Raw genomic sequence first — 24,906 nt, forward strand, 5'->3', positions numbered from 1 at the left:
GTAATAGGTACAAGTTACTCCTGGTGAGATTAGACAAAAGAGGAAATTTTTTTCACGCAGAGAACAGTTAGTCATGGGGATAAACTCCCTAGACATGTGGGGTATCACTGTTGAGGCAGGGATGGGAATGGAAATGACTCCAGGTTCAGAAGGCAAAGAATTATTTCTTTATTATAACTATACTATAATACATTAATATACTATTTAAAGGAGATATTAAAACTACATACCTACTTGCTCTAACTACCATATCTAACTACCTCACAACTCGTGACCCTCTCCCTGAGTCCAGACACAGGTGGATCGGGTTGGCCATCAGGCTCAAACAATCCTCACCAGAATCCAATCAAGCAATCAGCCCAGGTAAACAATTCTCCAAACACATTCCACATGGGAAAAACAAGGAGCAGAAATAGAAATTGAAAAATGAATATGAAAAATCCTGAAAGAGAGAAGAATGTGCCTGCCACAGTGGGGGACTCCCCAACACTTGACATTTTTAAGATTCAGCTGGACAGGGTGCTAGGCCATCTTATCTAGACTATAGCTGGCACTATACCATAAGAAGAATAAAGATAATGGTGACTTACATGCACATATGCTTTGGACTTGGCTAGAAACACTTATCCCAGACCTCTGTCAGGGTGTGTGCCCAGACCAAGATGGTGCAGTACCAGCCAACATTGTATTTCCTCACCTTGGTTTTATCCTATTTGTAAGTTTTGATTAATCCCACAACCAGAAATCAGGGAGACATGGCACAAAACCCCACACCAAGGACTGGCATAAACCCAGATCTCCCGTGCGCTGTCACTTCCGCCTGTCTCTGAGGTCAGTGCATCCTAGAGGACATTTCCCACATGTTCCCACCTGGCACAAAACCCTTTTCCAGAAGAAATCTGGCAGCAGCGGGCAGCTTCCCAAGTCACACCAGGCATGTCAGTGCTGGGTGGTCTCTCCCATGGGATCTTGGCTGCAGCACGAGATAGGAGCAACATAACTCAGTTTGGGGATGTGAGCTCCTGCCTGTCCAGGAACCAGCCAAAGCTGCACTGCCAAACACCATGTGTCCCAGCAACAGCCTCAAACTCTTCCTGTGTGTTGAATCTAACCTAAATCAGACACAAAGTGTTTTCTATCCTAGTGAACTGCCTTGTGTCCTGGTCTGGCTTGCCATAATTTTGTCTGGGCATCACTGTGGCAGGGAATGGAGGACGAGGACACAAGCCCAGGACCACAAGGTATTTCCCAGCCTACAAACACAACACCTTACCCAAGGGATGTTTCAGATATTAAGGATGCAGCTTTGTGGATATTTGCAATTTCAGATGTGGAAGCCCAGAGGGATGACTGAGGAGGTTAGACTTAGTCTCACTCTTGTCCAGGATATCCAAGCATTGCAAGTCCAGCTGTAAAATCAGTGTGTAGGATAGATAAATACATAAACATTTGTTTTCAAAATAATGTCCCAAAAGCTTTTTCCAGGCATCCTAACAGATACAAAACAATACTAAAACCAATAAAATCCTATAAAATATCTAGGTAGCAATGTTGAGGTGTAACAAGAGTATATGCAGCTTTCCTGCCCATTTTTTATTGCAAACTCTTTCTACTTCCCTTGCATTTCCATGGAGCTGCTGTGCACACAACACAATTATTTCATTCATCTCTTCAGATGAGTAGGTACTGCCCTGCTGTGGCTCAGTGAAACCCCATTGCTGCCAGAGGGAGTGGTAGGTTCACAGCAGATCCAGTCAACTGGGCAGCAACCTTTTCCCTTGGCATCCCTGAACAGAAGGCAAACAACAGCCCTGCTTCCTCAGGGAAGGAGGGTCCACAATGAAGGCTCTGCCTGAATTCATGCCTGGAACCCTGGTGGCATTTATTAAATCCCCAGCCTCCAACACTGCTTGAATTGCTCATCTCTGCTTCCTTCCGAAAACAGCTTTGAGGGACAATTTGCAGCTCCCGCAGCTGGCTGTAGAAGTTTATGTAACTGGCTGATTTTTGCTGATCAAATAAAATTAATAATAAAAAATCAATTTGAGGGTCCAAGCACCTCCAGCTGGAAGTCCCCTTTCTTTCTGAATGATGTTGACAGTGGCTGAGCAGCACTTTGTTCCATGCAATGCTCTCTGCCTTCAGATATGAGAGGTGGGAGAAGACAAAAATAAAAGGAACGCCGATGGCAAGTCTAACAAACCGTCTCTACAGACAGAGAACCCTTGGAATGCCCAAAGCACTTCAAATATTTTTTAGGCAGAAGTGTCAGAAAATCAGTCTTTTGTGAGCATTTCTTCTAATTAGCTCTTTGCAATTCATGAGGCCTCGCGTTGAGCAGACAGCTCCTTCCCAGCGGAGTCCTGGCTGCTCCTGCAGCCCCGCGCTCAATTTGCTCAGCTAAGGGGAGTTAATGCTTCAATATGCAGCAGGCATTTTCTTAAATGTTGAAAGACTTAAACAAATTGTAGCCATCCTATAATTTGGCAGGGTAGAAAAGAAGCTTTTAAAGAGCCTTGTAAAACGAATGACTTAAACCTTCACCCCAGGCTATTTTTCAAATTCATTTGTCTGCACTCCAGCAAGAAGGAAGGCACAAATATATGCATGATCCATGTCTAAAATTTTTATTTCTGAATTAGTTAGAAATACACTTCAGTCTTTGTGGCAACTAATAAATTATTTGGGGAAATGGTGTTGTAATACTGATCATGGAAATAGCCACAGTTTCATACCTTTCCTCTGCTGAGCAAGGCTTGAAATTAGATTTGTGGAGGAATTTTTGGCAAAGGAAAGAAGCCATAGCACACCACCCCCTTTCAGCAGAGTTTTAATGACTAACTTTTGTGTTCCTTTCCACTGCAATATATGTGTTTTTAATCACACTAATTATGAATTGCTCACTTGTGATGATGCTGCAAATTAAGATACGCAAAAAGAGTTACGCAGAAGTTTACATTAAAAAAATAATGCTGCTCTATCTATCCCATCCCATGAGGCACTAAGTGGGATAAACTACTGCTAGAGAAAGCAGAGGCCCTTCTCTTTCCCCAGGAAGCAAGAAGAATCCTTTACTATGTATGAATACATTTGGTTTACTCCCTGTGAAAAAAGTTCCCAAATAAAGAATTAGAATGTGTTTAAAATTGACATCTGCAAATGCTCACATAGACACACGTCTATGACCATTAATACCTTGACCTCTGTAACCTCTGCATGAAATCAGTATCCCTTGACCTGTTGTTTTTCTGTGTAAGACTTTTAATGCTAATATCTTCTTCATTAAATGTGAGAAACAGGATTAGAAATAAGCAGTTCTCCATTCCCATTTCTAATGTATCTGCTTTTAACTGCTTACCTAAAACCTCAAGGTAACATCTACTATGGAAAATAAAAATATACAAAGACTGAATCTACAATCTGTGGGTAGCAGAGTTACTGAGAGGGGGAAGTAAGGTCTTCAGGTTTACATTGCTCGTGAGCTTTACTGAGTGAAAGATGTGGCAACCAATCAAAATATTTTTGGAGTGGTCTTTGAGACCTCCATCTCATTCCTAACAAAACCAGTACATATCACCTCTGCATTCATCCTGCACCACTGACATGGGTGGGACCCCTCTCTGAAGGGACACGTCAGACTCTTGGACTGCATTTGGACACAGCACCAACGACTCCTTGACAGAGATGGCAATCCTCTCCTCTCCTCTGGTGTTGGGGGTTAGGTTTCTTTCCTTTTGTTCCTTTTAACTTATGGATTTTTTTCCCATAAATTGCTGGGAAACACTAACAACCGGGTACTTAAGAAAAACACAAGAAGTGGCCAAGCTCAGGGGAGGAGGGCATCTGGTTGCACTCCTCTTATTTGGAGTTTCTCTCCGAGGGGCAGCGATACCGTGAGGATAGGGCAGGTAAAAGACAGGGCTGGGGCAGCTGCTGGCTCGCTCTCTCTCCCTCGCTCTCTCGGCTTCGGAGGAGGACGGTCAGAGCTGCTGCCTGGGAAGGGAATTTGCTTCTGCTGCCCGAGCCCAGCCCGGAGCTGCTTCTTCTGCTGTGGGGTGAGCCTCTGCTCGTGAGAGCAGCCACTGAACTGGGGCCTCATTAACACCCACCCCACTGACAGAGGGACCCGTCCCCACCTGCTCGGGCGCCCGGGACCCTGAGCTCGCCTCTCTGCCCTGCTCAGGGCCGGGCCGCCGCTGTCCCGCCCCTGCTGTCTCTTCAGCACTGCTCCGAGCTTTTGCTGCGCACCCTGCCTGCTGAGGCGTCCTGCCAGCCCAGCCTGCTGCTCCCGAGAGTCCTGCGGGGGCACTGCCACCGGCTGCCCCGGGGTTTGTGGAGCAAAGCCTCTCTTCCCTCCCTTCCCCTCTCGGCCGAGCCGCCATTGCGCTCCCCGGGCCCGCGCCACAGCGCCCCCTGCAGGCGCGGGGGGATCAGCGCACCGGCCCTGCCCGCCGGGAGCCAGCAGCGCCCCTGCCGGCCGTGCCCGGAACTGCGGCTGAAGGGCCGGGACTGGGCTCCTGGCTCGGCTTGGTGTTAATGCCAGAGCTGCTGTTCGTTTGCTTTGTTTTACATACTAGAACTTCTATTCGGGCTCTCATGTCTTTGCCTGAGAGCCCCTTAATTTCAAAATTATAATAATTCAGAGGGAGGGGGTTTGCATTTTCCATTCCAAGGGAGGCTCTTACCTTCCTTAGCAGACATCTATCTTTCAAACCAAGACAGATTTTGGTGCCCAACGTGAGGCATGAGGGCATCGAGAGAAAAAGGGTGAAAAAGGAATAGGCTCTTGCATAACCTATTTTTTTGTGTGCTGGCTATAGAAACCTCGTTAGGTGGTGATGGCGGTGGCAGCGGTGGGAGGAAAGCCCCAGACCAGATATTCCTGTTTCTTTTACCTTCACAGAACTTTCAAAGATAAACTGTAGGAGGACTTAGGATTATACAAAGAATATGAAGCAGCTCTAAAGCATCTCATTGTTCACAGGCCCTAAGTCAACTGTAGAAACCACAATGAATTTGGTCTTTAGATGAAACACAAACAACCAAGCTGGATTTTACATCATCAGGCAATATTGACATAAAAAAAGATGAAGTATTTGGAGGTAAAACCATCCTCAGAAGCCCAAGTGCTCATCTGCATGCTCTTGACCCAGAGAACTGGATTTTCACAGAATATATGAAATTAGCATTCACTGCCAGTAAGTGTAGATCAGCCACTGGACCATGGTTCATACCCAGCTCCTTAGACCTGGTTTTCTATCTGGTTCATGTTTCATATCCACCCCTTCTGCTTTCCAAAACTGTGATACAAAATCAAACCCCAAGTGAGAACAGCTTTCTGCAGTTGCTGCATGCTTCATCCACCCAAAGTGCCAAATCTGGCTGCAAATCAGAGAGTAGATCCAATACTCCACCAGAAGCAGACCAAGGGCTTAACTGAAGCAGCAAGGACTCCCCATACCAACAGTCTCCTGTGCACACAGCCCTATGTTTAAAACATCTGACAGCTGTTGAACAGCAGATTATGTTATTGCATGATGGAGGTTGTCACTTTAATCCTGACTTGTAAAAAAAATCCACTATTACCAAATGTGGTGTAATAAGGCAAAGATAGTACAGCAGAAAGCAAAAAAGTTATAAGCTTATTTTAGGATAAAAGCAAAAGTGTAATGAAATAGCAAATTACTCACCAGCATTTGGAAAGGCAGCTACTCCATATGTGTACAATATAAAGAGTAAGAAAGAACAAAATACAATAAAAGCAACTAAGAGGCATAAGCCAAGACCTTCAGGAAACAGCATCTCTTTAGATTCTTTGGAGAAAAAGAATCAACTGAGCTTCATTGTGACTTTGAAACTACCCTGTGTCCAGTTCTCTCCTCAGCATTCCTCCTTGCCCTCTCTCCAGTGGCTGCTTCACATCCCGCAGGCAAAGGGACCCCCAGGGAGGTGGCCCAACACCTTCCCACCCTCTCCACTGCTGTCTGGCACTGGCTACCAGGCTCCCTGCGCTCACAAGCCCACCCCTGCATCGCACCATTGCCCCTGCCCCAAGCAGGACTTCACCCTCGCGTCCCCACATCCCTCCTGCCCCAGGCAGTGCCTTTCTCCTTTGCCCCACACAACCCACACTGGTCCCAGCATCAGAAAAGTTTTTGCCTTCAGGATTATTTCCCCCCAGATAAATGACTCCAGCACAATGAAAAGAAGCACTTGTGATTGATCAATCCAATCATTTTATTTTCACCTGTTAAGAGAACCCTCTGCCTGCCAGCAGGGTTCAACATAGATGGGCAGACAGACTTGAATACAATTAAATACAGGAAAAATTGAAATATATACAACAAGACAGACATCTACTTAATATAAAGATTTTTTTCATTTTCTATGAGTTCTTGCCAATGTGAAATATTGCTGGAACTGAAATATATCAGACATTTTTTTCCCCCTTGAAGAAAAAAGCATGTAATGAATTTTCAATTTTTTTTCCATGTATTGAGACATATCCTTTTTGAGATGCACAAAATTTGTGGCACTTCACAGGGTACACAAAAGCTAAAAACTCTGTTATAGTTTATGATATCTAAATTTCAATTAGATCTATTTATTGAGACACTAACTCTAAAGTGGTATTTACATGGAGGAAGTTGTGCAAAATTACTTAGGCCATGGCTAGTAGACTGTGAAAGATGCATGGTTAAGTGACTCACCCTCATCCTCAGCAGTAATCCCTTAAATCCTCTTCTGACTGTTCCTTTCACACAGCAGCCATCCCAGGAAAACCAGTCATAATTTTTTGTTTCTTTGTTAAGTTACCGGGACAAAGTAGCTTCCATGACCCCTGTGGGTCTCTACAGTTTTAAATGTTGGGCTGCTTCTCCTCACACAATTAATATTTTAAGCATTAACTCTCTGCTTCTGGGACACAACTGCAGCTATCACTGTCACCAGTGACAGCTGTAGTCCTTGCTTGTAGTTTATCTTACCCATGGGAGCGCACAGGAACCACCTGTAACTTTGTAGGAGTCACCCTATTGCCACAATACAGAAACTGCATATTCCTGCTAACAGCGCTGAACCAAAGCCAGTCCAAACCAGGGTGGGGAAGGTACTGCATTTCTTCAGGCAGCCTTTATGTAACAAAACTCTCTATTACTATATACAGAAACATAGTAATTTAAAAAAAAAAGTCAACTTTGGGTTGCAAGGCAGCTTGAGACAGCTAATTTAGAAGAGCTTCTTTAATTAAAGGCTTCCTACAGATAAGGTCAGGTTTGCAAAGACACTTGTGATACCAACATTGACTAAACATACCCTTCAGTTGTGCTGCACCAGGGCACAGAATGGTTCTTATAATGGTTTCCATAAGCAACCAACTGCAGAGAGGTGGCCAAGTTTAATTCTGCAGTTTTTCATAGATGCACCTGCCACAGCTATGGATCATAAACCACTGATTTCAATCATCTTGTCTACATCAACCTGTTTGTATCAGCTCACCCTGGATTCCAGATGAGCTTGGACATTTCAGCTGTAAGTTTAAAACAGACATTTAGAACTTAGTCCTTCTAAGTGGAAAAAGTGACTGATAAGAGTGCATAAACTGGTGTATTCCTGCCTTCTCAGCTAGAGGAATTGTCTTTCCTAGGAGATACATCTGATTTCTTTTTTAAACTGCATAAAAAAAACAAAACCAACTGGACAACCCTCAGGGCAAAGGGGATTAAACTTTTCTCTAACTGGCTGTCAATATTGTTACTAAGCCCTTTTTAAAGCCTCCACTCCATAATGGCAGTACAGTTATTTAATTTTCAACCCTATTCACCAGGTTACATCCAGTTGGGTATCAGTGTAACAACCAGCAAGAACAGCAAAGAGAACACACTGAACTTAAAGCATTACACTGGGATCAGCTGATACAGAAAGAAGATCTGTAGGTAGTTTGGTATTCAGCATACAGATGAATCTGCTTCTTGTTCTTCACTAGGAAGCCTAGAGAAGACTGTATTATTGACAGTTATTAGGAGAGAGTGTTACAGCACAAGTAAACTCAAGAGACCATCTCATCATGTGAGAAAATAAATTCAGTGTTGGGATTAAAATACAGGAATTCTTGGCAGCTGAAACAATCAGGAATTATTTTCACATTGTACATGCTGCAATGTGGCTGTGTATTTCGGATCTCATGGAGTTCATAAAAACATCTGCATGTTCAAATCTGCTCAAAACACTTGACTGCTGGTTAACAGCAGCTTACTTTATTGCATAACCTTTGTTGTCAATTTAAAACTGATTTATGAAAAAAACACCCTTCAGTACAGTACTCACTCTACTTGGGCAAAGATGATATGCAAGAAAGCAAGAGTCATGAGCTTCTTACAGGATGAAAAAAAGGCGTAATGAAATTGTGAACTGCTAATCTGTCTTCTGAAAGGAAACTATTTCATATCTGTATGTGAAGGTAGGAATAATTAATAGAGTAAGAAAAACCAAAATATTCATACTCCCTCATTTAAGCATTAAAAAAAAAGTAGAAGGAAATGGATTAACTGCTTCCTTCCTGGTCTAGGTTGCTGATCTAGTTTAGACACAGTCATCAATGTAGCATGATAACCAGGAACATAACAAGAAGCAACTTGGACCATAAAAAAAGCTGTCTAGATACGTTCAAGTTGGTCTCCAAAAAATCCAGTTTTATTTGGATTTGTGCACAACCTGCTGCTCTTTAAATCTTCAGAGCACTGAAAATATAACATTTCCCCCAAAATCCAGTTGAGTCTGTCCTGAGAAATAAAGGTACTCATATATAAATGGGATGATACTGTCTGTGAGTGAGTTTCTTCCTGCAGGTTGGGCAAGAGTTGGCATTCCTAAGGGAATCACGGAGGCATTGACTGCAGAAGACATGGCCACATTTTGTTGACACAATCAGTCGTCCACTTTGCACAATCTGGAAGAAAAAAAACCACAAAAGGTATTAGAAGTAAAGAATTCAACTTTGCTGGTCTACTGCAATCACACAAACAGGACTTAGAACATCTGGAATTGTCCTTTACTCTTAGAATAGTAAGGAACCTGAAGATCTTCCAGTGCCATCCTGCTACCCCCACCACCAAGAAGTGACTTAGACTGACAAGTTATATGAGCTTCAAAGCAAGCTCTGTGCTTCAAGCCAGCTCTCTGTAACATCCCACATCAGCCAAATGAGTTGTACACTCCCCCTCTGCCCCCTTCTTCCTCACACAGCATATAAATGATGACAGCATGTGGATCCTTACCTCTGAGTAGACATCCATGCAAATTGGACAGCTAACAGTACCAGACGGCCTTGTGGTACAGAGAACAGAACAAGAAAGAACATGCAGCCATTAATTTCACTGCACATCAAGGGTTACCCCCACACAAAATGTCACATCATCATCTGAGTACACCATGAGGCATTTATTTTCAAGGTTCCTGTGTACCTTTAACTCCTCAGTTTGTGGCATGTAATAACAAGACTGGATCTCTCTGTCCTAAAGGAAAGGTTTTCCCTAGGGGGATGATGCACTCAGTCACCCAGGTCTAGCACAAGAACTCACAGCAGTCTCTTGTTCTGTTCAGCACTAATCTCCAACAGCTCATCAATGACAGCTCTGTAAAAAAAGCACCGAGCTGTGCCTTGGGAACAAGTCATTCTAGAAACGGAAGAGGCTGTCAGAAATTCCAAAATCCCCTGCTCTACATTAGCAACAGCCCAGTGACACAGGCAATCCAAGAACTCCTCCTTATAAAATGTAGGTCAGGAGCACATTAACACAAGGAAATACACAACCCCAAATTTCCAGTTCCAAGGCAGAAAGACCAACTCAGTGTCTGTTACCAAGCTGTGGTTACACACGAGCCTCTGCTGCCTTCAGCCTCCAGGACAGCAGTACTGCACACACACTTAGCAACAGACACAGCTCAGCTGCCTAGGGAACATGTCCCAGCCCAAGGGCTGAATAACATCAGCTAGCAGAAACAAAAAGAGCTTCCTGACACTTTTCTTTACAAACTGATCTCTAGTTTAAACCTTCAGAACTCTTTACCTAAACACTTGGCTTTCTTGGGTCACTGCCCATGCTGAACCACAGTTTGTAATTTATTAATCAAACAGCCAAAGAAAGCATGAGATGGCCTTTATCCCATTATCTTAAATTCAAGGAGGGAGCACTACTAACAACTACCCCTAGTTTCACCTACAGAATTTAACTCCACTAAATTCTCCCATTTTTACTCCTCAAATTCTTGAGGCACCAGCTATAACACTTCAGTAACAGATTTTAGTAACAATGATGACAATCTTAGAAGGATGAAGCGTCCAACACTACAGATGGCTCTGGCAATCCCCAGCACCAGGAAGGACTCTTTTGTCAATGTTAAACATTGCAGCACTGAGTTCTTTCAGCCTTACCTATACAGACCAGGAAGGTGCAATCTTTAACAGAGAAGGCTGAAGGAACAAACTATTACCTTTTTATATTATCCAATTAGTGGTATTTATTCTCTAAAGCACTTAACAACCAATATTTACACATTTACAACTCCATTGGCAAAGCACATTGTGGATTAGAATAACAATAGGACTTTTTGGTGTCATATTTATGACCTGGCACCAAAAGCTACATATACAAGTTCTCTCTTACACTGCTTTTCAGTAATCCAAAAGGCTCAAAGCACATCAGCTTCATTTAACCCTGTATTTCCCCTGCTCCTCACAAAAAAAAATTAAAAGAAGTTTATTCCACAATTCTTATGTCCTTCTGATGCCTTGGAGAGGCTACCTAGAGGAGAGGCTAGACAAAGTTGAAAGAACAAAGTAGGTATTTATTAAAAGGCCTTCAAAGGATATACCTTGGGCAGTACAAAGCCTCACAGAGGCCACACCCAAGATGGACAACAGTCACAAGTTTCTCAGCTGGATATAAGTTTGGTCTATTTGCATATCAGAGGTTAATTGTCCAATTATAGTTTCAGGTAATGAAGTCACATTCCCCTGGTTTGCTTTCCCCTGATTAATTTTTGTTTACACTTTTCGGGGCCCGAAGCAAATGAGGCAACCTTGGCTCCCAGGCCCAGAAGGATTGTTTAGTCTGACCAAAATGGGAAGAAAGCATTCTAACTAGCATTCTATATAGACTTCAAAGTTATACACTAATGCAGTACAGAATCTGAAAAATACAAAAGCTAAAAACTTAAGGCATCACTTCAACTTGCCTAGTCACATAGACACTGGATTTCCTCAGCCTAACACACTGAAGCAGGATTTACTCTTTCTCTGCAGTATGGGGTCTTTACTGATTCAAACAGCAAGATTCCCATCCCAGATGCAAACATATCAGGGCTCCATGACATCCATGGGAGAGAACAAGAATTGACCATAAGAGCATGACCTCCAGGATCACCTTGCAAGTATACCTTGGGAAGCACAGTGGCTTCTTTGAGAAAGGCAGCAACCGGCACAGTATGTAAAAAAAGCAGGGAAAGCATTAAGTGTTTTTACTGGAATTTGCCAGTCTGCTGCCTGCCAGTCTTGTGATACCAAACCTCATGGACACCAACAGAAGTATTTTATATCTAACGTAACTACTGGAGCTTTGTAGGAAAATGAAATGCGACACATTATGAGCTCTGGCCTGTGACTAATTCCCACTTCCTTGCCATACCCCACACTCATCTTTAAGGCTGTATACAAAGCTGTAGATCTGTTTTGGGCTGGCTTTTCATCCTAAAGTGAAAATGGTATCATTTGACTATCATGTCACATGGGATGTCATACTCATTAAAAGAGGGAACTGAGAAAGTGAAGGCTTCAAAGGAAGTCAGGTGATAACATACAACTCAGTCCTGTCAGTCTCAAAAGAAGCACAACTCCATGTTTGGTAGCTCATGAGGCATACGTACTTTGAACTTGCAGTTTCCTCTTCCAGTGGTCCCAGCTCTCGAGATGCTTTGTCAGCCACATAGACATCATTATCTCTCGTTTCATCTTCATCATCACTACTCAGTACACAGCTGTCTGCCTGTCGCTGGCTTCTTAGTCTCAGATTTCTCCTTTGTCGTTGGTTCTCTGTAATTTAATTTTGTTAAGTTAGCTATACTATTATCTCTCTTCCTGGAACTATCATTGAAATGCAAGATTAGACCATATTCAGCTGGGTTAAAAGCAGTCTTAAACAAACTAGTTTCCAAATATTAAGGCTGAACATGTCCAGACACTGTGAATATTCTACTACATACTGACACAAATAATTTGATCTCTTCACCCTACAAACAGCTGAAATTTAATCTTGAAGATCCTCAGTGTCACACTGAGGAATTCCATGTAATTACACTACCTGTGAATTAATCTCCCCTATAAAGGGAAGACACTTCTCCCAATCCTCACTGACAGAAACTGCTACGATCCTATGTTGAGGAACTGCAACAATTGCTGTGATTTGGAAGAGAGAGGACTGAACACAAGTTTATCTCTGCAACTCCAGTATCCACGTAGAAATAATCAAGCTACTAAACAATGACACGAAGTCACAAAATTAAAACCACTTCCTGCCTAAGCGTTCAGCTACAACTTTTATTGCAAGCATTTTTCACTTACTCTTTCTTCATTCAGAGCACAGAACAGATTACATTCTAGATAAGCAGCTGACAACATACAATACATCTCAATAATGCAATTAGAACTACATCTGAAAGATGTAAAAGATGAACTTCTTTAGACCTTGTAACTATTTTAACATCTAAAGTAGAAAAAGAAGTTAATATTTCTCACTGCAAAATTTGAGGCATGTAAGACTAGTGCATACCATGAGCACAAATCACTGTCTTTAGTTCCTTTACTGCAATACGGGTTAAACAAAACTTCTGACTTTTTTTTTCATTCACAACCAATATATTCCAGTGCTAATTAAAATTATCGTCAACTCGTGGCTTAAAGAAACTCTGTCTTTAGAAAATAAGAGAAAGTATTTAGAGCACCTTTTGATATATTTTATTTCAGATACTTTCTACAAGCTCTGATACTAACTAACAAACAGAGACTGGATTCATTCTCCAAGGCACTGGCCAGATGCTTTAGCAATGTCCTTGGCCTTTTGCAGTTTCAATAAATGCTGCTCAAATTAACTGGAAAAGGCAGAAAAAAAATAATTATTACATTTAGGAGAATTCCGTTATCAATTTTAAAATGTCAACTCACCTTCAACAATCTTGCAGCAATACACATGGGAAGGGAGAGAAAAGAAAATACAATTAGACTTTGTTGTGCACCCCTGGTCTTACATACCAAGACCAGCTAGGCACAGCAGTTCCAACAAAACAAGCTAAGAATGATAGGCTATTACTCTTATTTTGATTATGACTATTAAAAGTAGTATATTAAATGCTTCACTGTAAACAACTATGTGGATGCTGATGGTTCTGCTCCCACAGCTCCAATGGGGTAGCAATAGAAGCAACTTTTCAAACCACCTGAACCCACTCCTTCCTGCTCTCCCATTTCAGTTCCATGGTTTAGGGTTTCAGGTGATTCTTTCCCTCTTTCTCCTCAAACAGGCCAGTTCAGCACTGATATCCATAAACACTTCATATTACAGCAGCTGCTGAAGAAAAAGAAACCAAATCCCCGTTGCTTATTTCTGTTTGGCACAGCAGCAGTGGCATCCCAAAACTGAGGGGATAAACAACACAGTCAGCTGGATCAAAGACTATTCTAGCTGTCAAAAGAGCAGAAAAAAAATAAGGTTTTTGTAAAGACTTCTGGGAGCATTAACCTGAACTTATCTTACTTACTCTTCTTTCCCTTGGCATTTTCTTTAAATCATTGGCCTATAGGAGTATTAGAAAAAATTCTTCACCAAGATTTGTCAAACGCTGCAAGGGGCTGCCCAGGGCAGCCCAGTGGCATTGGCCTGAAATCACCCCTGGAGACATTTCCGAGACACGCAGATGTGGTGCTTATGGACGTGGCTTGGCTGTGGACTTGGTGGTGCTGGTGAATGGTTGGACTTGATCTTAGAGGTCCTTTCCAACCCAACAATTCTATGATTCTATCTTTGATATATCTAGAAAAGATTCAACTATCAACTGCATCTCTATGTTACATTACTTATGACTAATCTATATAAACTCCAGGTTCTGGAACAAAAAGTTATTTTATACTACTCTATCACTAACTGCAAGTACACCTCCAGAGCAGCTTCTTTGTTATCTGTAACACAAGCCCTTCAGGCCCTGACAAGCCAAGTCTGAACTTAAAACTTACCCTTAAAGTCAGATTCTATCAGGCAATACATGAGAAAACTAATTTGACTTTATTTAGGCAAGTGTGCTATTCACTACTTACCACAATGGAATCATTGTGAGTTAGATCAACAACTACAGGATCAGAAGATTCACATGTGAGATCTACTACTTCTTCACCAGCTGAAAAACAAAGTTAGAATCGAGGTCAGAGATTGCAGAGGAGGAAAACTGCCTGCCACTGTGCAACAGCCTAAAATTCAACCATCTCCTGTCCATCTCTTCAGGAATGAGTCCAACATTTCACTCAAGCTTTGCCCTCAGCAATCCACAGAGAGCTTTACCAGCCCTGTCTTCAGCAAGCTGAAATGCAAAAGAGCAGCTAAGCTCCTCACACAGTTCTGTCAGATGACAACAGGAACAGACAATTCATCTGATGGGAGAATGTTTTATCACACAGAAATATAACATGAATCATATAGGATATAATAGTACTGTGCTGTGCATATTCCCTTGAGGGATTTGGCACAATTAATGATAAAAAGTTTTCCTTATCTTCTTTAAAACTGGGAGTTTCAAAATTTAGTTTGCCACTCTGCATAGCAGCAGCTGCTGTAACTCCCATCTCATCTGAATAGACATGCAGATGTTTGAGCAGCTCTTGAGGACTTTTTCTGTGCAACTCATCTATCACTAGTGGCAAATGCATTGTAGCTCAGTAACAAACCAAACCAGTTTTCAGTAGGCTTGTTGTTTAGCCATGCCATAGTGTGTGCCACTAGGCACTTCCTAAAATCATGTTTCCCTTCTTCTCCAGTAAACGGCCTAGAAACCGGCAAAAGCACATGTTCAGTTGGACCCAAACCCTCCAGAAGCACTTTCTGTTCTTATCACTTCAAAAGAAAGCTTACCACTTTCTTCAAGTTCTATTGGCTCTGCTTCTGAAGCCATTTCAGCAGTAGAAGCCATGAGCCTGCTTCTTTTTCGAGCTTGCCTAGAATTAACTGTTCCTCCACGGCGCTTCCGTTGAGTCTAAGAGAGAACAAAGACTTAGCATTTTCTGTGCAAGCAATATTAACATAGCCCTCAATTTTGCAACACCATTGAAAGCACACAAGGGTACAGAAAACACTCCTGTAATGGCTGTAGTAGTCATCAAAAGGTGGCATGGGTCATTCTTACCTGAATCGATTCCAGCAAAGGAAAAAACATCAGCTCAGATCCAGATCTCTTACCAGCTGCCTCACCAAGAAAAAGCCTATCATGATGGTTTGCAAATGAGAAACTAGTTCAGAGTTTATCAGGTTTTGCTGACCTGACATTGTAAGCATTTCTGTATTACTGCTAGCACCTAGAGTGATTAAAAATCTTTACTGAACTTGCATGAAGATTCAGTATACTTATGTTCCTGTGTATTAGCTACACAGGAATACTCTTATAACAGTTTGCAGAAATACAGTGGAAAATGTTTCAAGAATCAGGTTTGCACTGAGTAGCAAAATACTTACTGTGCTCATACTGTTTCTTGATCTAAAACCACTGAAAAAGAGGTACAAACACCAAAAAAGTAATGGCAAGGAAGCTACAGCTATAATTTCCTTAGATTCCTTCAAGCAGCTCACTGATAAAAACTCCAGGTTTCTGAAGATCAGAGGATGATGTTCTTCCAAATCTATCAAAGAGAAGAGAGAAGGTTACCTGTCTGCAGTGCTTGTACTCTCCAATACCCCCTGCTCCAAGATTCCCATTCCTGAGCCACCAGTTTCTGCCCAAAGCCAGAGGGGAGGGAAGTCCCCAAGTTGAGTATGTGAGCCTCAGACACCTGCAGCTGGGCCTGAAGCCTCAGTCATTCTCACCCATGAACTAAAAACCTGGAAAAGTGAGTTTGACAGCAAGCTAGAATAATATTAAGGAATCCCTATGACAGTGAACTGAAAAGCAACTGAATGATACTCAAGGCAATGTCTGTGGGCAGGAATCAGTGGGAATTTTGTCATAAACAGCCATCTTCACAGAACCTAAACTCCAAATGAGTGGCTTTCTTCTGCAACCCATCTCCAGATTCCAACAGCTGAGAGCCAAACAGCTTGAGAGGAATTTAAAGCAAGTGAAGCAGACAAATTTCAGTTTCAAAATACTTGCTGACATGCAGGAGAATATGAGCTCCCTGTAGCTGCTCTGCTACCTGCACATGTGCACGCCCAGCTACCTGCCAAGGAGGAAAGGTGAAAAGCATAAAGGCAGCTCTGAGTAACTGACAGGGTACTGAAGGTCCCATCTTGGAGCCTGCCTGTGGTACAGTTACCACCTGTCCAATGCACAGTGCGGAGCTGGGACTGGGCATGAGTGGACACAATGGAGGGACCAGGAAAAGGACAGCTATGTGTCTTGAGGTGACTGCACACTCTGGTATCCCCTGTCATCTGCTCTATGCTCAGATATGAGTCCTGTAGCTTCAAGTTAGATCTGAGAGGTGGGGGGAAAGTAGTGGAATTATTTTGGCGCCCGTGTTCAAAAACACAGAGATAAGAGTCTTGGTTACTCCCAGCTCTTGGTTTTCTTTCTCCAGAGACAGAGAGACAGAGGGAGAGATTTTCCTTGTTTTTTTAGCTAGCTTCTTGTTCCTTAGCTGAGGCAGTAAGCTTTTTCCTGGGTTCTTCTTCTGGAACTGTTCAGCTTTTCTCCTGTCCAAAACACTAGAACAACGCCCGAGGACCCCCAACTGCCGAGCCACACCTACAGAAAGGACTCTGAATCTACCATTTCTTCAGAGCAGCAAGAGGTTTTATTATTTAACATTATTCACCCATTTTTTCATGCCTGTGAGCAATCTGATTGTTAAATAAACAGGTTTTTTTCCCCCACTTTCTACAAAAGAATTCCTTTTGAACCTGTGGGAACCTGTGGGGGAGGGGTTGCTAAAACCAGCCTTTTATTAGAGGAGACACCCTTTCAGGACGTTTCCTCCTAAATTTGTCCAAAACCAGGACACTGTGTTAAACAAGAACTGCTGAACTGTCTCCAGAGCTGACTGATTTTTGCCACAAAGATCAGCACACACTCTGTAGCCTACTCTCAGATGGGGAAGGAAACATGTGAACACACAGTGGGATGGAACAGCACTGGTAGTCAATCCTAGCCTTCAGTTAAAGGAAACCTGACTGATCTTTTTCCACTTCAACTTACTCCATTTCTTAAATCACTTTAAGAGACCCGTTAACACTGAACTGTGACATTATTAAAACAAAACATGCTTGAGAAAAATGCTTACACTCAATTTGGTATTTATTACAAAGCCCAAAGATATATTTATGTATAGTTTTAAGCAACACAACACACCACTCATCAATTTTCTCACATTTTTTCACTTAAAAACCAGCACAAAAGCCAAAATGAAAGCCAATATGCCTTCCCCCCCCCCCCCCCAGTTGAACTACATATGCTAGACTTAATGCTTAGTGAGCCCATGGGCACAACAGATCTCATTTTTGGAACTATTATGTGCAACACCCTCTCCCAAGTTTTTTTTAGAAATCTAAACTGACATGTTCAGCTTTTCTGGTAGATAAGAAATAGTCTTATGTTGTCACCTGGGATGTTGAAGACTCAGGCTACCAGAGAAGGCAGACTGACTTAGTCTCTTGTTTCCTCAATGCAGGACTCACCTATGCAATCATTTCCATAACATTTTGTGTCCAGGTAATGAGAATTCTCTTTTTAACACTTCATCCCAGTGTTCTTAAGGTCTAGATTTCATTTCACTTGTTAAGAAAGAAAGCTTCTCTGTGAGCCTTATCAACATTCTTGGGAAGATCCTATTTTACTCACTTTACTGTTTCTGGGATAGGAGACAAGAACTTTTAAAACCAGACCATAACTAATGCTGCAATTGTACAAAAACCCAACCAAAGAAAAAACAGAAGAACAGCAAGACTGTTCTGTGAACACATTTTCTAGGTGCTATACAAGTTCCTAGTTCCATATGACTATTATTCATGGATTTGGAGGTTTCAGGAGACCAGGGGAAGAGAGGGGAATGAGGAGACACAGCACAAGGGATGAGGGATGGAGGCAAGGGAGAGAACCATCCCTAAACCTTTCATTCTGCTCTTTCAAAATAATTGCTTCAAGACAAGTTACCATCTTCATTAACCAGCTACAAATGAAATGAAAAATTACTTGGGTAAACCACCTTCCTGCACACAGCAAGAGGATGAACAAGAGTGAGCAACACATGAGGTATATTAAGAAGTTAGGCCATTAGATTACTTGTAAGTTTTATTTCATCAAGAAAGCCAAGACATGTTTTCCTTGATTCTCCTCAGATATTGAACTGGAAAAAATACCTGGACATTAAAAAGCTGGGAAATGTTAGTCACACCTGAGAAATATAAAGAAATGAACTTTATATAAGCTTATTTTAAATTACAAGTTGTCAGAACTGTTTTTAAATAGAATCTTTCAGAACAACATCATTGACGTATCTGCAGTGCTGAAAGACGGCAAAAAATAAGCATATTGTATTCATCAGGCAGCACGGGTTTGAATGTAAAATACCCAGAAAGTTTCACAAGACCTGTTGCTTTTCAGACTTAGTACTGAATACAACCCAGTGCAGTGATATAGTTAGAAAGGGTTAAAAACCCTGTGGGGAACACCTGTGATGACTCCAAACAAAACTTGCACAGATTCTCTTTGGCTATGAGTGGCTTAAATGCCAAAGAAGAGCTGTAACAGAAGAAAAAATGAAGCCAACCAACCAACAAACTTAAATTTTAAAGTTATGGTGAAAATGGAAGTAATACACAATAGAAGACATGTTAAGGCCATCCTATCCACTTTAAATACTCAGACGCTTCTTTATCCAGACACAAAAACCAGATTATTTACAGGATTACTGTAATGTTTGTGAACATAGGATTACTGTGAAATGTCTCAGAGGATCTTGTGTCAGCCCTCAATTGCAGTGGAGGACAGAACCACCTTTTGTCGTGACAGAGCACACTTGCTATTTAAATGGTTTAGTTTTCAGAGTCTTAGAACACTGACAACTGGGTTTCTTTATAATTAATGCAGAGAGTACATAAAAGGCAGAAATGTTCCAGCTGCCAATGGCTCAATGCCTCTTCAGAAGCTGCTTCTGAAGAAGTAAGTTGAGAATAGACAGCCACAGGGAAGCTCATCACTGTAAAACTACCTCAAATCATCATGACCAGGTTCATCAATATCAACATAGCTCATGTCAGGAGAGTCCTGTTTACTAAGAAAATCAGACTGCTGGAATTTATTAAAACTATGGAAAGAGTCTTATGATCCAGTAACTTTTTTGTTGTTGTTGTTGTTTTAAGAATAAAGCTTTTCTGTGGGGATATAGATTTCCACATGTTATTGGCTTGGGAAACCTCACTGAACATCAACTGCCCAAACATTCTGAAAACAAAGCAGAATTCACTTTCTTAAATACACCATAGATCATGTTTAGCACTGTACAGGAACAGGGTATACACATTGCACATTAAGAGATAAACTCATCTGGAAGAATTCCTTAAAAAAATCTTCAAAACTGCAAGACCACTTAATAACATTGTTACACAGGACTGGACAGCCCAAGTTAATGATAAAGCCTACAACACTCTTCTTTCAGCAGTCACTATGAAACCACCCAGCACCAAGACTCCCAGGAGTTGTTAATGCAAAGAATTACTGCAGCAACCTCCCCCCCTCAACCCATAGACATCCAGTGACCTCACTCACAGCTTTAGCTGCAGTTATCTGAGACTTCTGGCAAGATGCATGCAGACATCAATTTGATACTCTAAACTGATGACTTTTTAAGAAGTAAAAAGACTTTTCTTTGACTAAAAACTTAGCAAGCCAATAAATACTTTTAACTTTTACAGACTTTCTACTGCTTCACTGCAGGACGGTACAGTACCAGAAAAGGCCACTCCCCTTCCTGTCCTATGCAGAGTTCTGCACATGCAGTTATTGTTCCTAAACAGTGCTGCACTCAGAACAAGCAACATTTCAAAGACTACAAGTACCAACTTTTCTCTGTACTTGAGAAAAAAAGGTCAAGCTATTTAAATTAAGAATGTTTACACTAGGAGTGATAACTGCTGCTATTCATCATTTAAGTCTCTTTTTTTAGCCTCTACAAAAAAGTCAACATTTTCACTGAGTTCAAGCTGAGCTAATTAAACATGTTGGAATTACCACTCAAAAACAATTCATTCTGTAGAATATTGAAAAAACTTTTCTTGCACCACTCTCAAAATGAAGTCTTGGTCTCCCACGTGAATGGAGGCAAATTGTCTGAAGCAAGAGATAGACATTTTCCCTGTCTCACTAACACAAACAAGACTTAAGTTCACATTTATCCGAAACATGACAAATACACTGAAGTAGCTACTTAAAGAAATCAATAATGCCAATCCAAATATTGGGAATGTGCAAGGCACAGCTGACAACAGCATTGTATGTTGAATTTGTCAAAATGGGATATCTGAACGATGCCTTAAGTTTTAGTTTTATATTTTTCAGATCCCGTACTGGATTAGTATTTAACTCTGAACTTCCATATAGAATGTAAGCTCTCATCACAGTTTGGTCTGACAAAACAATCCTTCCAGGCCTGAAAACCAAGGTCACCATCACAGCCTCATGCCCAAAAAGTATAAACAGACGTCAACTGGGGGGAAGTAAACCGAGGGAATGTCACTTCATTACCTGAAGCTGTAATTGGACAATTAACCCCTGATATGCAAATAGACCAAACATATATCTGCCCGAAAAACTCGGGACTGTTGTCCATCTTGCTTGTAGCCTCTGCAAGGCTCTTGCACTGTCCAAGGTGTATCTGTTAAAAGCCTTTAATAAATACCCACTTTATTCTCTAACTCTGTCTAGCCTTTGCTCTAGGTAGCCAGTCCAAGGCATCACCATGCCTTTAAGACTTTGCTTCTCATTTCTACTCCAGATGTCCTTTTGTACCCCTAACAACAGGAAACACTGTATTAAAGATGCATCTGCATAATGACATTTTTGTCCTCAGAAAATACACATACCAGGCACAAAGTGCTAGTCTCATTTTTTTTTACCATGGAGAACACTAATTTTTCACTCTTTTAAACCTTCCTATCCTGTATTTCCAGTACTTTTAAAGATGCTCTCATTTTCTCAACCTTCAGTGAGTCTCTGTTACCCAAATTAGGTAAAACGTTCCCATACTAAAAGACCTTGGTGAGAGGCACCATAAAAAGAGTAAACATGAGAGATAACCAGCTTATAAACAGAAATACACCAGTCTGCCTGCTTTAAGCAGGCAGTTACACCTACAGACAAATATGACATATTCATGAATAATCTAAAAAACCCAAAACAGTTCCAAAAACAACCAAGAAATCCCCCAAACCCACCCACAGAACAAATCAACACACTGAACCTTTTCATCGGCCGTATGTCCTATTCCAGACACAGCAAAGAAAAATGGATACAGGCCAGAAGTAAAGCTCATTGCTCTTACTTGCACAAGTTTCTCCGAGAGACGCCACAACTCACTTTCAATCATCCCAAAAACAGAATAAAGCAAAAAAAAAAAAAAAAAAAAAAAAAAAAAAAAAAAAAAAAAAAAAAGTTGAGTCTTTCCACATCCTGTAATGAAGTGCAGGTGCGGGCTGAGGTTGGCGAGGAACATTCCCCCCACTCCTACTGTCACACAAAATGGGAGGGCAGAGCGACAACTTCATGCAGCTACAGCCACCGAGCCCCGCTCGTTCCTCCGGAGAACAGACCCGTCTTCCCGGGAAGACGGGGCAGGTCCGGCGATAGCCCGGCCGTGCCCGCACCTCGGCGCTGCGGCCGCCCGCCGGTCACGGCAGGGCAGAAGCGGCGGGGCCGCCCCACGAACCGGGCGGCGGCGGAGCCGCCCCGGAGCACCCGGCCGGGCCGAGGAGGGCGGACCCGCCACGCGGCTCTCGGCAGGGGCTGCGGGGGAGCCCCTCGGACAGGGCCGCACCCGGGGAAGGGGCTCGGGCACCGTCCTCAGGCCGGAGTGGGGCCGGCGCCGGCCCAGCCCCGCGCACCGGCAGGAGCGGCCGCATCTCCTCCTCTCCCCGCACTGCGGCCGGGAACGGCTGCTTCCCCTTCCGCTTCCCCTTCCCTTCCCGTCCCCTCCCTCACCTGCCGCCCCGGACCGTCGGGCAAGCGGGAGGGACGGACCCAGTAGCGCCGCTCCCCCCCCCGGCCGAGCCCCCGGCCCGCCGCGCTCACCTCAGAGCCGGCCGGCAGCGGCCCACGGCAGCGCCCGCCCCCGCGCTCTTACCATTGGCTGAGCTGCGGCCTTGCGCTCGAGGAGTGGCCGACCCGTACGTCAATCAGACGGCGGTTAGACGGGCGGCCCCACCTCCTCTGCTGCCGCGGGGGGTGCTGGGAGCTGTAGTTCCGCGAGGGCGTGGGGCCTAAGCGGGGCTCTAGAGGCCCGCTGAGTTCTCTCGCCACCCCTCGGGAAAGGTCTCCTGGTCCTCGGGTTAGTTCGGCCCTGACAGACCCCGAAAGGGGCGGCCGAAGCTAGACCGGGCTTTTGCTGTGTTCTCCGGAGCTGTTGTACCTGGAGGTGGAGTGTGTGTGAGCTTTGGGGTGGGGTTCCCTAACCCCCCCTCTTCCCCCTCCTTTCCCTCTCCCCGTCTTCTGGAAACGTTTCGCAGAATCTCAGATTCGTGGAATCAGTTAGGTCGGGAAAGACCTTTGAGATCATCAAGTCCAACCGATGACTGAACACCACCATGTCACCGGAGTGTTATAAACTGCTCGTGCAGAAGGAACACTTCATGGAGCTGTGTGGTGGTTACTGCACCTTGTAACAAGCCAAGTCAGCCCAATCCAGTTCCTTCAGAAACATTGTGCAGCTTTTATACCAAGACCAAAAATCAACACCATACGTGGCAGACCACCAGAGGTTCCTAAAGACCCTCAAGAGGCCCCTCTGAGGCTCACTGGGCAAACCCAGGCAACTTCATATCTAACACTTCTCTGATTAATATGTACACCACAATGTAAGGAAGATATTAAACTAATAGAGGGCATCCAAAAGAGGGTGACAAATATGGTGAAGTGCCTTGAGGGGAAGCCATGTGAAGAACAGCTGAGGGCACTTGGTCTGTTCAGCCTGGAGAAGAGGAGCCTGCGAAGACAGAGACCTCATTGCAGTTACAACTTCCTCATGAGGGGAAGAAGAGGGACAGGCATTGATCTCTGCTCTTTGGTGAGTGACAGGACCCAAGGAATGGCCTGAAGTTCTGTCAGGGGAGGTTTAGGTTGAATATTAGAAAAAGGTTCTTCACCCAGGGGATGGTTGGCCAGTGGAACAGGCTTCCCAGGGAAGTGGTCATGGCACCAGCCTGACAGAGCTCAAGGAGTGTTTGGACAATGCTCTCAGGACAATCACATGATGTGATTCTTGGGGATGGTGCTGTGCAGGGCCAGGAAGTGGGCTCAGTGATCCTTGTGCGTCCCTTCCAACTCAGCAGATTCTGTGATTCTGTGATCTCTGGCTAATAAACACACATATCATCTTCAGCCAGGTATGCACATTAGGCCAAGTTATCCCCTGTGCATCTGGTGTTGTACTAAAGTAATGCCTGCTTCTTAATACTGTATTGGTGTTAAGGAGTTTTAGTCTCGATTTTTGCTGACAAGACCATGGCCATGTCTAGTATTTCCTTAAACACAGTGGATGGTGACTCCACCACCTCCCTGGACAGTCCATTCCAATGTCAAATCACCCTTTCTGTGAATAAATTATTTCTCTCAGTGTGTTTCCAAAAGACTGAGCAAAATTCATCAGAGCCATCAGTGTGGGAGATAGTTACCTCTTACCCATGGAATAATTACTCCAGATCCAATGTCTAACTCATAAACACTTGCAGAGGTGTTTCAAGATCCTCACCTCACTATCAAAAAGGGTTTTTTCCAACAGTTTTACCTTAGCACAATAAGCACCTGTCCTTCTCTGGATTTACTGCCCTGTGCCTGGCAATTTGGCTGTTTATAGATGAACAAGCCACTAGCTTCCCCTAGTGACTTGTCTTCCCTTCTCCTCCTCTGGGAGAGGAGTACTGTAAATTTGTACTAGGTATTTTTTTTTCCCTGCCATCCCAACATAACCATCTCTGTGTCTTTAATTTCATTTAAATAATAAAACACCAATGTTCTCTAGGGCAGTTTGGATTACCTGGCATGGCAGTCACTGAGTATGTGGAAGAGGGAGCCAAATGCCACCAGCACTGACCATGTCACCTGAGTGGGGAGCGCCCCGTGTCCAGTGCCTGTCACATGGCAAAACCCCTTGGTCTTCCTCAGGTAATCTGGGCTTTGTTACACCTCCTTACACTGCAGTGGCATGTGAAGGCTTCTGTGGTCTGGCTATTTGTGCTGAAATGAGAGATCTCTGAATGTGCAGCTTCCAGCACTACAAATGTTTCCTTATGAGTCTGTCACTATGATCAGACAGGTGCAACCTCTGATTTTGTTGCTCTGTTTTGATGGATGATTTCAGAGTCAGCCTTGTTCACTCAGGCTCCTCTTCTTGGCTGCGAATGGTGTTACAAATGTGTAAATGAATGAATCATGAATTATTCATCCACCTGT

The 24,906-nt window shown here is 43.1% G+C and overlaps 1 protein-coding gene across 1 annotated transcript; it reads right to left on the reverse strand.

Moving 5' to 3' along the window:
* Nucleotides 1-6,206: 6,206 nt before the first annotated feature.
* Nucleotides 6,207-15,852, reverse strand: RNF4 (ring finger protein 4). The gene is made up of 8 exons (XM_053975386.1): nt 15,768-15,852; nt 15,442-15,517; nt 15,171-15,291; nt 14,363-14,442; nt 13,217-13,226; nt 11,923-12,088; nt 9,276-9,324; nt 6,207-8,947 (listed from the first exon to the last, which is right to left on the reverse strand). Exons 2-8 carry the CDS (start codon nt 15,469-15,471, stop codon nt 8,798-8,800), a joined length of 606 nt encoding a protein of 201 aa, XP_053831361.1. The 5' UTR covers nt 15,472-15,517; nt 15,768-15,852; the 3' UTR covers nt 6,207-8,797.
* Between the last annotated feature and the right edge of the window lie 9,054 nt (nt 15,853-24,906).

This window comes from Vidua macroura, chromosome 4 (assembly GCF_024509145.1).
Source record: "Vidua macroura isolate BioBank_ID:100142 chromosome 4, ASM2450914v1, whole genome shotgun sequence".
In the NCBI taxonomy this organism is placed as follows: domain Eukaryota; kingdom Metazoa; phylum Chordata; class Aves; order Passeriformes; family Viduidae; genus Vidua; species Vidua macroura.